The 12,734-nt window shown below is 41.0% G+C and overlaps 1 protein-coding gene across 4 annotated transcripts in view; it reads right to left on the bottom strand.

Annotated features, from left to right (window-relative positions):
* Window positions 1-412: 412 nt before the first annotated feature.
* Window positions 413-12,734, bottom strand: part of HTR1E (5-hydroxytryptamine receptor 1E) — a 100,364-nt gene continuing 88,042 nt past the window's right edge. For all 4 annotated transcript variants that reach the window (XM_064597838.1, XM_064597840.1, XM_064597839.1 and 1 more), the window contains one exon: window positions 413-6,008. In XM_064597838.1, coding sequence (XP_064453908.1) covers window positions 4,730-5,827 — 1,098 coding nt within the window. In that variant the 5' untranslated portion in view covers window positions 5,828-6,008 and the 3' untranslated portion in view covers window positions 413-4,729. The remainder of the gene's footprint in view (window positions 6,009-12,734) is intronic.

Below are 12,734 nucleotides of genomic sequence, written 5' to 3'. Positions count from 1 at the left end.
CCAAGGGAGTGACTTATATCCAAGAATTCTTTTTACCAGGTACACAAATCAGGAAGTCCTAATTTATTAGTTAATGAGGGTGTTTGAAATGTCACCCCTGGGGTTTACTTTTAATCCTCCAATGTTTACACTAGAAAAACTAACCATATTGGAAGGAACCATTACTCAAGTTTTAATTGAAAGCAGCAATGGCGGTCAATACCAGCTAGCACTGCTGGTTAAATGAGTAAACCAAACAACAGATTTTTTTTTTCCCAATGGGTTTGATTTATATTAGGAAATAGATGTAGATTCTTCTTTGCTAAGGGCAAAGATAGGTGTGAGAGAGTTGCATTTAATTAGGACTTATCTAGTAAATTGTAAATGCGTTAGTAAAAATGAGTAAGTGAAAATTACTTATGCATCTGTTTTTTGTTTTTTATTTAATTAGACTCTTAACATTTTAAAATGCTTAAAATTGCCAAGAATTTTCAATGATGACATGTGGAAGATGATGGGAAAGCAAGTGAGTTGCTCATATAATTTCTAGATGTTAGAGATATAATCATGATAAATACTGGATTTTCAGCGTACGCACAATCTCAGTCTAGTCACCCATATTTTAAACCTCAACACCCTCATACATAGGTCACCAGGAACTGGGTAGCAAATTGACTTGCCTGAGATATAGGAGCTGTACATACAGAAACCAATATCCCTTTGAGGTGGACTGTTCATTGTTCCCTTGTATTCATTCTCTCTTTCTTCCTTTTATTATAATGTCCTCAATTTTAGCAAGGCATGTGGCTGCCCAGCTAGAGATTTACTCTCTTATTCTCTTTTACAATTTGGTGTGGCCATGTGACCAATTATTGCCAATGGAGTACAAGCAGAAGTTATGTGATCCACATAACTTCCTTAAAAGGAAACCACTCTCTACTTCTCTCTCTTACTTCCTATGGACTGGAATGTGGATGTAATGGTTAGTCAGCTTTGGCCATGCAGATGAGAACAAGCCCTGAGAGGAAGGAAGAACCATCTTGTCCTGGATAATGTTGTGGAGCAGAGTCTCCTACTCACTCTGGGCTGCCCTCCTACCTCTTTACTGTCATGTGAGGGAGAAAGAAACTATCTTGTTCGAACTACTATATTTGGAGGACCCCTTCTTTGAGAGCAGCTTAGCCTGAATCCTACTGAATAAAGTATATTAATTTATATTCAGCAGGCAATCCTTTTTTTTTTTCTTCCATGTGGAAGCTCTTTATTTTAAGCAGTTTTTGGAACAAGATTGGGAAGTAGTAACGTAAGTTTTGGGGGGAAAGAAAGTCAGTATTTCACCATGGTATTTTAGAAGTTTGGTTTTCTCACTGGGAGGAGATGGCACAATGACTTTTTCTCTTCCAGGGACATAATTCCATTCACATTAACAGACATTTATTGAGTGCCTACTTTATGTAAAATACGGTAGGAGTCCCTAGGGATACAGAGATGAAACAGACATGGTTCCTGCCCTCAAGGAGCTCACAATCTTTTAGGGCAGACAGCAGAAATACACAAACAGATGCATTATAAGATAGGGTGCATATAATAATAGTGATAGAAATGAGGTTCTATGGGAGCCTAGAGCTGGGAGAGAGGACTTTCACAGTGATAGAGAAGAAAGAAGGCTCTCGGAAAGACTTTACAGAAGAGATTGCATTTGTGCTGCAAGATTGCATGAAGAATTGGTAGAAGAAGAATGGAAAACCATGGAGTCAGTGGAATCTGAAGCAGTGGGATCAACTGTTAGGGGAGCTCAGAAAACCCAGAAAATATCCAGACTTTCTGGAGTATGAGGTGGGTGAGAAGAAGTGGTGAGACACAACTCTGGAAAGGTAGTTTAAAGTCATGTAGTGAAGGAGCCTTGAATATTATACTAAGGAATCTTAATTTATTTTAAACTGATGGGGAAATAGTAGAGGATTATGAGTATTATAATTAAAAAACAGTGGTATGCTTGAGGATAGTGATTCTCAAACCAGAATCTCCTAGAGGGCTTATTAAAATAGAGGTTTTACTCTCTGAATTTGTGATTCAGTATGTCTTCAGTGGGGCTCTAGACATTGCATTTTTCACAACTTCTCAGATGATGCTAATGCTGCTGGTCCAGAGCTGCCACTCTGAAAACCACTGTTCTAGAAGATATATCTAATAGATGTGCAGTTATGTGGGGGCAGAGTTGCAGGTGAAGGACTCCAGAGGTAAGTGGATCAGATGAGAAGATTTGGAATAAGTGAGGGGACCAGCTTATTGGAGAAGAAAGGGGCATATTCAAATATTTCTGTAGAGGTAAATGGATAAGACTTTAAGACTATCTGAATGTGAGAGATAAGCCATGAGAGGATCACATTTATCTAATAGGAATGATAAAAAGCATGGTAATCCTGTTATCTGAGACTGGGAAGGAGGAGAAGGTTTGAGTGTGGAAAAATGATCATGAGTTCAGTTTGGAAAAGCTGTGTTTGAGGAACCAACAGGCTATTCATAGGGAGATGTTCACTGGATATAATTCATGGGTCTGGAGTTTGAGAAAGACAGAGATCAGAACTAAAGACACAAATTGAAAAGCCACAGGCATGTGATGGGGTGGGATGGAGTATGGAGATACAGGAGGTAAGAGCCGAGGACAATGCCTCAGGAGGAAGAAAAGGAGACAAAGAATGAGGAGGTGATTGGAGAACCAGGGGAGTAATGTATTTTGGAAGTCACAGGCTTAAACAAGAAAGGGATGCTTAGCTATTCTACCTGATGAGAGATTGGGAAGTAGATAAGGACAGAGGGAAGGCCATTAAATTTGCCTACTGGCAAGTCACCAAAGACTTTGGGAGATCTGTTTCAGGAGAGCTAGGAGGGGTACACTCAGATGGCACAGGATAAGAAAGTCAGTGGAAGGTGAGAGGTGAGCAGAATGAAGGATTGATGAGTGGAGAAACTCAGGTGGGAGAGCCAGGAGAGAGATGAAGCAGGCTCTTGAGTGGGAAGTAGGGCCAGAGGAAATGTACACCAGTGTCTGAGAGACTTGAGCAAACTCATAGGTGAGATTAAAGAATAGTGGGGAGAGGAAGGGGGTGGGAGAAAGGGAGGGGAGAAGGGAGGAGAAGAGAGGGGGTGGAGACAGGAGGGGGGGAGTGGAGGAGAGGAGTCAGGGGTAAGGAGAAACGTGCAAGATTACAGAAAAGATTAGAGGGCGTAGATTTAAGGCTAAAACATGGAGGAGAGGGAGCAAATTCATGTCTTCTCAGTGAACAAAGAAGAGAAATGACCCGGGGAGAGTGAAGAGATGGGGAGAAGCTGTGGATGAGACGAGGAGAAGAGGTGTAAAATAGTCACTGACTCAAGAGCGTACATGAATTTACAGACTTTCATTCCCTTCTGTCATCACTCTTTTTTTTTTTTTTTAAGATTTTATTTATTTATTTGTCAGAGAGAGAGAGCATGCACAAGCAGGGGGAGCGGCAGGCTGGGGGAGAAGCAGGCTCCCCACCAAGCAAGGAGCCCAATGTGGGACTCAATCCCAGGACCCTGGGATCATGACCTGAGCCGAAGGCAGACGCTTAACCAACTGAGCCACCCAGGCGTCCCTGTCATCACTCTTGACTTAGTGGTAAGCTCCTCCATGTGACTAGAGCAGTCACCCCAGGTCAGGTGAGGTGCTGTCGCCTCAGGTCAGGTCCCATCTGCAGCCTCCTGGCCCCAAGATGCAGTCTGGCATGGAAGCCACTGAGATCCCAGGGGACACAATTTCATACTCATTTCCTCGATGGGTGACCTTTGCGGTAAACATAAATTTTCGACTTTTAATGGTTTTGCCAAGTGCACAACTGGTAACTTAATAAGTAACATTCTCCAACAAAGTTCTTCAGATAATATATTCCTTCATTTGATCACTCTACCCTGTTAAGCTGCTTGTACTCCCACCTGAATCCTTCTAAGTGAGGGAGTGTGTGCAAGGCTCAGTGGGACACTTCTCAGAATGGCAAGACGTCCAATGTGCCTGTCAGGTAATACAACATGTGGACCAAAGGAGATTTAGATTATCTTGAATTTGTTTATGTTTCATATTCATAGTCAAAGACCTACGAAAGTGCCGGAGTATTCATTCCAGGTTCTTTTTAGAGAATGAGGAAGCATATTTAATCATGAACTATAATAGCTGTACTATTTGTGCCTAAAGGGAGTGGCCTATGTAGTCACAGTAAATGATTTTAGCTCAGGTCTGCAAGCAGATGACAGTATACCACTTTTTTTTTTTATTAATGCTTTATGTAGTCATGCAATTCCCACTAAAATTTGCACGCATATGGAGCCATGACCTCAGATTTAATGCCACAAGAGGGCAAGTTATCAGGTATTTGATTTATAAGTAATAAGAACTTCTGCAAGTGAAGATTTATTTTGGCATTCTTTAATTGCAGGATTAACTGAATGGCTAAAAAAAGTAGTTACTATTTCACCTTATTATTACGTCTATGAAATTTCTGTCTTTGTCGGATGTTTATTTGAAATCATGTACCACAAATAAAACCAGAGGTAGAAAACGGCACACTAGAAAACAAACCTCAAACAAAACGGAACAAGTGAACAAACAAAAAGACCACACTACCTTACAAACTTTTCTGAACCAACTATGTTCAAGAATTAATAAGTTGAACCCCTTTCCTCTGTCCACTCACAAGGCTGGTAAAAACAATGCCTTTTGGCTTTTTGCAATCTATGTATGTTCTCGGCACTTAATTAGCTTTTTAAAAGCCAGCTTAAAGTCTTCATTAAAACTTGTGTAGAGCAGAGGGTTGATCAGAGAATTAACATAACCAAGCCACGTCAAAAAATCAGCCACTTCAGAGGACACCGCATAGATGCTCAGACCAACAATCAACTCTTTGATGAAAAATGGCAGCCACGACAAAATGAATGCCCCCAAAATCAGTCCTAGGATGCGTGCTGCCTTACGTTCCCTGGTACTAGAGATTTGCTGACGTTCTCCTGGGTGATCTAGATCATTATAGAAGGAAGGGATCCTGATAGAGGAGTGGATCTTTTCAAACTCTGTGGTAGGGTCTGAGGTGGAGAAATCAGACACACAGAAAGTTTGTGTAAGTTTACAACTCGCAAAAGAATTTTGGCTATCCGTGCTTCTGTTGCTCAAGTGCCGGCTAGATCCTCTTTTCTGATAAAGGCTCTTGGCTGCATGGTAAATCCGGTAATACAGAATAAGTATCAAAGTCAAGGGGATATAAAATGCCCCAAGTGTGGAGTAAATGGTGTAGATGACATGGTCATGCTGGATAGTGCACTGACTAGGAGGTGGGCTGAGTTGGCGGTGGCTCCTCCAGAACAGAGGGGGCATGGAGATGAAGATGGAGATGGTCCAGACGGTGAGGATCATCAGCCCAGCCCTCTTGGCGGTCCTCTTCCTGGCATATTCAATAGCATTGGTGATGGCCCAGTACCTGTCTAGGGCAATCACACAGAGATGGAGGATGGAGCAGGTGCAGCAGGTCATGTCCACACTCAGCCACACCTCGCAGATAAAGTACCCTAGTTTCCAGCTGTCCATGACAATATACATGATGCTCAGTGGCATGACGAGCACTGCCACCAGGAGATCTGTCACAGCCAGGGAACAGATCAGGTAGTTGGCAGGCTGGTGGAGCTTCTTGGTGGTACAGATAGCCATGATCACGGCCAAGTTCAGCAACATGGTCAGGGTGGTGATGATCACCAGAGTCATGGAAATGAGCATCTTCTCAGTGATGGTCTTGGGTCTTGCAGCCACACTGGCTTCTGTGGTACAGTTAGTGATATTCATGTCTTCCCTGTTTCAATCTACACTGTGGAAAAGCTGCTGGTTATTTTCCCTCAGCAGGAAATTACTTAGACTTCAATGCCTCTCACTTATAAGAAGACTGTAGTTTCTTCAGCTATGTAGTTTCTTATGTTCCATTTTGTATGGGTAAAAGGAAGCACCACAGCTTTTCTTCTGAGGGTTCCTGGAAGATAGTATGCTACTGGTTAATGAATGAAAAGTCATATTTTTCCCCCTAGAAAATGTTACCGTATTTCAGCACTCAGAAATTCTTTGCACATTTTCGATATAATTTTCTTTTTTATCTCTGGGTACAACGTTCACTTTTACATGATTCTTCAAAAGATACTTTTTAAAAATTGATGTATAGTTGACACACAATGTTACATTAATTTCAGGTATACAACATAGTGACTCACAAATCCTTATGCTGTGCTAACTACAAGTGTAGCTACCAAAAATTTTTTAAAAAGTTAAGCTCCCCAACTCTTTCTCATGAAAACATTACCAACTTTAAAGTCTATCTTGCCACCTGAATTACTTTCTTATTTATATTTATTAATATCTATACATTTATACATAAATTATTCTTTATTTTGAAACATATATTCACCTTGTATCATACTTTAGAAATTCTGGGACATTAAAGAAAAATATTATATTGTTTATAATAAGCAGACTTCAAAGCAGTTTTAAAGTTTCATAGCAAATGCTCAACTCCAAAGATATTTTAGTGTCACAATGAAATTGTATGATTTTTGTCTAATTATTTCTGACATTTTACATATCCCACTGTGCATTTCTTTGGAGAAAAGAGAGGAAAAAAAGCATATAACATTACTTTGATGTTTATGGTGAATTGTTCTCAGAGTAATACAGTAAACTGACTGTGAAGCAGCATCATAACCAAGCTCAAAGAACTCCACATTAAAAAAAAATGTGTTTAGTTTTTGTTAACATTTGTATTCTTTCAATTTCTATCTATCTTTATCATCTATCATCTATCTGTCTATCTGTCTATCTGTCTATCTATCTATCTATCTATCTATCTATCTATCTATCTATCATCTATCATCTATCTTTCTATCTACCTACCTACCTACCATCTATGATCTGTCTGTCTTCTGGATAGCTGTGATTAAACTGGGCAATCAGTGAGATAGTGACATTTATTGAATGCATAGTTGTAAGGAATTAAAAAAAAAGATACAACAGTCCCCCTTATCTGTAGTGTCGTTTTCCACACTTTCAGTTACCATGGTCTGCAAGCCGATGATCCTCTTTCTGACGAATCTGCAGAAGGTCAATAGTCACAAAACCTGCATCATTCACCTCACTTCATCTCATCACATAAACATTTTATCATCTCACATCATCACAAGAAAGGTGAGTACAGCACAATGAGATATTTTGAGAGACCCCATTCACCTAATGTTTATTATAGTATACTGTTTTTTTTTTTAAAGATATTTATTTATTTGGGAGAGAAAAAGCAAGAGACTGAGCATGAGTGGGGGTGGGAGGGGCAGTGGGAGAGGCAGAAGCAGACTCCTCTGCTGAGCAGGGAGCCTGACTCTGGGCTTGATCCCAGGACCCTGGGATCAAGACCTGAGCCCAAGGCAGACGCTTAACCGACTGAGCCACCCAGGCACCCCTATAGTATACTGTTATAATTGTTCTTTTTTTTAATTAGTTTTTAAAAATCTTTTATTGTACCTAACTGATAAACTTTATCATAGATTTATAAGTATAGGAAAAAACATAGTACATATAGGGTTCGGTACTATCTGTGGTTTCAGGTTTTCAGTCTTGGAATGCATCTCCTATGGTTAAGGGGGGGGACTACTGTAAACTCAAATGTGAATATATATTCATGAAAACAAGACAATCAAAATCCACATACGAATATTCACAACCAATGGCTGCTGGTCAGAACATCGATCAAATCCTCTGATTTGTCTCTGTTGGATTAGGTCCAGGAAAACTTCAAAGACAACTGGCATTTTGGCAGTTATAAGGGACAGAGATTGATGTGGATTAGGCTTAACAGACATTCTTTAATGAGGGCAGCAGCAAGTGAGGCATGTATGAAAGGGAGAATGGAGTGGGTGAGAGTCTTTGGGTGGACTGGGGACTGGAAGTCAGGGGGCAGGAATAAAAATCTCCAGCCAGGGTGAGATCTCTCTAGCTCTGGATTTAATTTCTTCTGCCCATTGGGCAAAAATCAAGAAGACTGGGAGATGGTTACCATTTATTCTTTAGATATAGAAAGTAAAAGAAAATTATTTCACTAAAGACCAAATGGGTTTATTAATTTTAAATTGTTTTTAAAACAGTCTTTATCTTTCTGCAGTGAAATGAGAATCATTTTGCCTCTCTGTTTTCATTGTGCTTTTATTGCATTTCTATAGATGTACCCTCTCGAAATTCCTGTTTCCCTACTTCTTCTAGGGGACTTACTCGACCAACAATACATTCTTTCTTGTAAATTAAATGTTTCTTCTCCCCTGGTTATTTTTGCTTCTTTTATAGTCAATTTAAACTTGCATTTATATCTGAGACAGGCTGTAACATTGAAAGTGTGTGGGCTTTGGAATTAGAGACCTAGGTTGCGCCTGAGCCATCTATCAGCTTGGGGCAACTTCTCTACATTTCTCCCTGTGGCCAACATGTTTATTTCTCTATTTTGACCCCTTTCTCCTTAATTACATGAAATAAAATTCTTTTTTTTCCCTACAAACATTAATCCTAAGTTATGTTTTTCTTGGGTTCTTGAGGTTTGTTGGAAGAGTAGTTCTTTTTTTTTTCTTTTTTGTCTTTTTTAAAGTAGGCTCCATACCCAGTGTGGAGTCCATTGTGGAGCCCAACGTGGGACTGGAACTCACAGATCAAGACCTGAGCTGAGATCAAGAGTCAGATGCTTAGCCAGCTGAGCTACCTAGGCACCCGAGAAGAATAGTTCTAAATAAAAAAGCTTTTCCACTCTGATTGGAAGATTGAGAATATAGAGAGTAGCATGGATAAGAGACAGAAAACTTTAGAAATTTTAGTTTGATAATAGGGGAAATTAGGAAATGTTATTTTAAAAACATGAAGTAAAAAAAAATCAAATAATTCAGCTTCATCAAGCTTTTAAAAGCTGCTCTATTTCTGAGCTCTGATACATCCTAATTCTCATTTCTCTGGTGACACCATTTTCTTCCTTATTTTGTCCCTATTTATTTTTCACCCCCCTCCCCCCAGCTAACTATATATTTCTGGAGGATGGGATGCATGTCTGATTCATCTTTTTAACTGCCTCCAGTTAAATTAGCAAAAACATTACTGGTTGGGGCTACATTGTCAGCTCTTTAATGTGTCTTCCTGGTTTATTTTGTACCCAAGCCTTTCAGAATAGGAGTTAAGTTTTGTATCCCTGTGTTGTCAGTCACTCCAAATTCCTGCACACATCCAGCTTGCCACCTTTGATCTTTTTTCACTTAAAAATATATCTTGAAGTGTGTTTCGTAACACCATGTGGATCATAATCTTTTGAATAGCTGGGTGAGATGACCTGGGGAGCAATTATAGATTGAACAAGTCTGAGAGCTGGCTCCTGGAGGTCTTCACTAATCAAAGATCAGGAAGAAAAGGAGGAACCAGCAAGGCAGAGAAAAACAGCTATTCAGGTGGAGGAGAATGATGAGAGAGAATTCCATCCCAAGACCAGGTGAAGAAGTGTATGAAGTAAGAGTGATCAGCTGTTTAAGTGCTGCTGACAGGCAGTGGGCTATGAGGACTTGACTATTGGGCTGAGTAATGTGGAAGACACCAATGACCTTCACAAGATCCGTTTGGTGCCAGGTGGAGATCGAAGGCTGAATGTGGTGGTTTTAAGAAAGAATGAGAAGAAAGGAAATAGAGGCACTGAATGAGAACAAGTATTTCAAGAGTTTTGGTGAAAAGGGGAGCAGAGAAATAAGGTAGCTGTGGAGGGAGATGTGGGATCAAGGTTGTTTTCTTTTTAGGATGAGAGATTGTCTTTTTAAACTGGACTATTTGCAGTTTTCTTCACTGCTACACTCTGTATCCTTTATATTGGCACCCCGAGCATTTCTGGAGTGAATGAAATGTAAAAGAGGAAGCAGGAAAGCCATAATGGAAGAGGCTGGGAGTCCGTGGGGCCAGGGGGCACCAGGGAAGTAGAATTCTTTGAGCAATTTAAAGGATTACACTGGGGACTGTGAAGGGGACAAAGATGCAGCCATACTCAGGAAATGATCCACCTCCAATTGTCTTGGGTTCCTTTATCTTCTTAAGAAAATAACGCATGGTTTTATAATCACTACCAACTCCTTAGGAGGTAGTATGATTTCTAATTAGAACAGTGCTGGTTAAGTAGCACCTGAAAATTTAAGTCTCTTTAGCCTTTGCATAGTATGGGAGGAAGAACTACAATACTTAACTCAAAATACGCTTTGCAGAACCAGTCCAAACACCAATATCAATATACCAAATGTTCATTAGTCCATCGGAATGGAAAATTAACTGCAATAATCAAAGCCTAAAAATGGACATATCCTATCAGGAGTTAATGCAGGCACCTCTTCGGGGGTTTGTAACTTTTAGTTTCTGCTCTGATTATGACATGGAAAATACCAGTGCAGTCCAAAGCCATATTTAAATGATTTTTCATTGAAATCACAAATTGGAGAGAATCACTATAAACCAAATGGGTCAATGCATGCTGCTCTCATTTACTGAGATGCTTCAGAGCCTCGGATTTATACTAACCCAGTGACAGAACACCAGGGACAAGAGGTCATGAGCACACTCATTTTTAATTTCACCATCTTATCTAGTCTTTTATTGGTTTTCAATAACTATTGATAATTTGTCATAAATATCCTTTCATCTCTTCTTTGATCATTTTCATTTTGCCCAAATTTCTTCAAATAATTTAAAAAATCTTTAATATAGGATCTAAGAAATAAAACAAAAACACAGTCATAAATCTCACAAATATAGAGAACTGGTGGTTGTCAGAGGGAAGAGTGGGAGGATGGATGAAATAGGTGAAGGGGATTAAGAGGTACAAACTTCTAGTAATAATATAAATAAGTCATGGGGATATGAAGTGTAGCTGGGAAGATAGTCAATAATACTGTAATAACTATGTACGGTGATATATGGGAACTAGACCTACTGTGGTAATCACTTCTTAATGCATATAAATGTGGAATCACTATGTTGTATATCTGAAACCAATATAATACTGAATGTCAACTATACTTCAGTAAAAAAAGAAAGAGGGGGAGGAGCAAGATGGCGGAGGAGTAGGAGACCTAAATTTCGTCTGGTCCCAGGAATTCAGCTGGATAGGGATCAAACCATTCTGAACACCTACGAACTCAACAGGAGATTGAAGAAAAGAATAGCAACAACTCTCTGAACAGAAAAGCGACCACTTTCTGGAAGGTAGGACGTGCAGAGAAGTGAATCTGAGGCGATATTTGGGAAGATAGACTGTGCGGGGAGGGGACCTCCACGGCCGCTTCTGGCAAGTGATAGAGCCGCGGAGCAGAAAATTGGAACTTTCAGAAGTTGGCTCCGCTGAGGGACGTCGCTCCAGTGGCTAAGCAGGGGGTGGAACCCTCGCGGGCCAGTGTGGTCCTAGGACCCTCCGGGTCACAGAAAGACCGGGGTGCCTGAGTGCGGCAGAGCTCCCAGGGATTGGAGTGGGGAAGCCGGCTGCAGAGGCGGAGCCCAGGCGCGGGCCCTCAGCTCGGGGTGGCCATAAACCGTGATCCGCGGCACAGTCGGGCCCCTGCTCCTCCAGCAGGGACCCAACAAGCGGCAGATCCGGGGAGACTCCCCTTCCTCCCCCGGGAGGAGCCGCGCGGGAGGGCACCGCAGGGATCTGCTGGGTTTGGAGACTCCACCCGGGGTCGGGGGCCAGAGATAGAAACGCGCAGTCACAGGCCGGGCGAGCACGGAGTGCGGCCAGAGACTGGGGAGACGGGAGTGACTGACGGCTTTTCTCTGGGGGCTCACTGAGGAGCGGGGCCCCGAGTTCTTGGCTCCTCCGGGGCAGAGATTGGGAGGCTGCCATTTTCACTCTTGGCCTCCAAAGCTGTACGGAAAGCTTGCAGGGAACAAAAGCTCCCGAGAGCAAACCCGAGCGGATTACTTAGCCCGACCCAGCAAGCCAGGGCAAATCCGCCTCCGGCAAAGACATTTGGAAACCACGGCAACAGGCCCCTCCCCAGAAGATCAGCGAGAACAGCCAGCCAAGACCAAGTTTACTCATCAATGAGAACGGCAGAACTCCAGCGCTAGGGGAATACTGCACACAGAATCCATGGCTTTTCCCCCATGATTCTTTAGTCTTTCAAAGTTAATTTTTTATTTTATTTTTTTAAAAGATTTTATTTATTTATTTGACAGAGAGCGACAGCGCGCGAGAGAACACAAGCAGGGGGAGTGGGAGAGGGAGAAGCAGGCTTCCTACAGAGCAGGGAGCCTGATGTGGGGCTCGATCCCAGGACCCTGGGATCATGACCTGAGCCAAACAGAGACACTTAACGACTGAGCCACCCAGGCACCCTCAAAGTTAATTTTTAAATTTTTCTTTATTTTTTAATTTTTCTACCTTTTTTAGTTGAATTTTTCTTCTTCCCTTTTTCAACCAACGTCTTATCAATTACTTTTTAAAAATCCTTTTTAATTTTAATTTTTACAGTCATATTTTATCCCTTCATTGCATTTAACCTTGTTTTTTGTATATATATGTTTTTCTTTCTTTAAAATTTTGGGATACAGTTTCTTCTAACAGACCAAAATATACCCTAAATCTAGTATATGACGTTGTCCTAGTCTCCTGCCTGATCACATTCTCTCTTTTTAAAAAATTTTTTTCATTCTTTTTTCA

The sequence above is a fragment of the Mirounga angustirostris genome, unplaced genomic scaffold (genome assembly GCF_029215605.1).
Source record: "Mirounga angustirostris isolate CCGP_5_RB_7025 unplaced genomic scaffold, mMirAng1.0.hap1 SCAF_8, whole genome shotgun sequence".
NCBI lineage: Eukaryota > Metazoa > Chordata > Mammalia > Carnivora > Phocidae > Mirounga > Mirounga angustirostris.
Note: the sequence above shows the minus strand (reverse complement) of the source record. Positions and strands in the feature narration are given on the sequence as shown.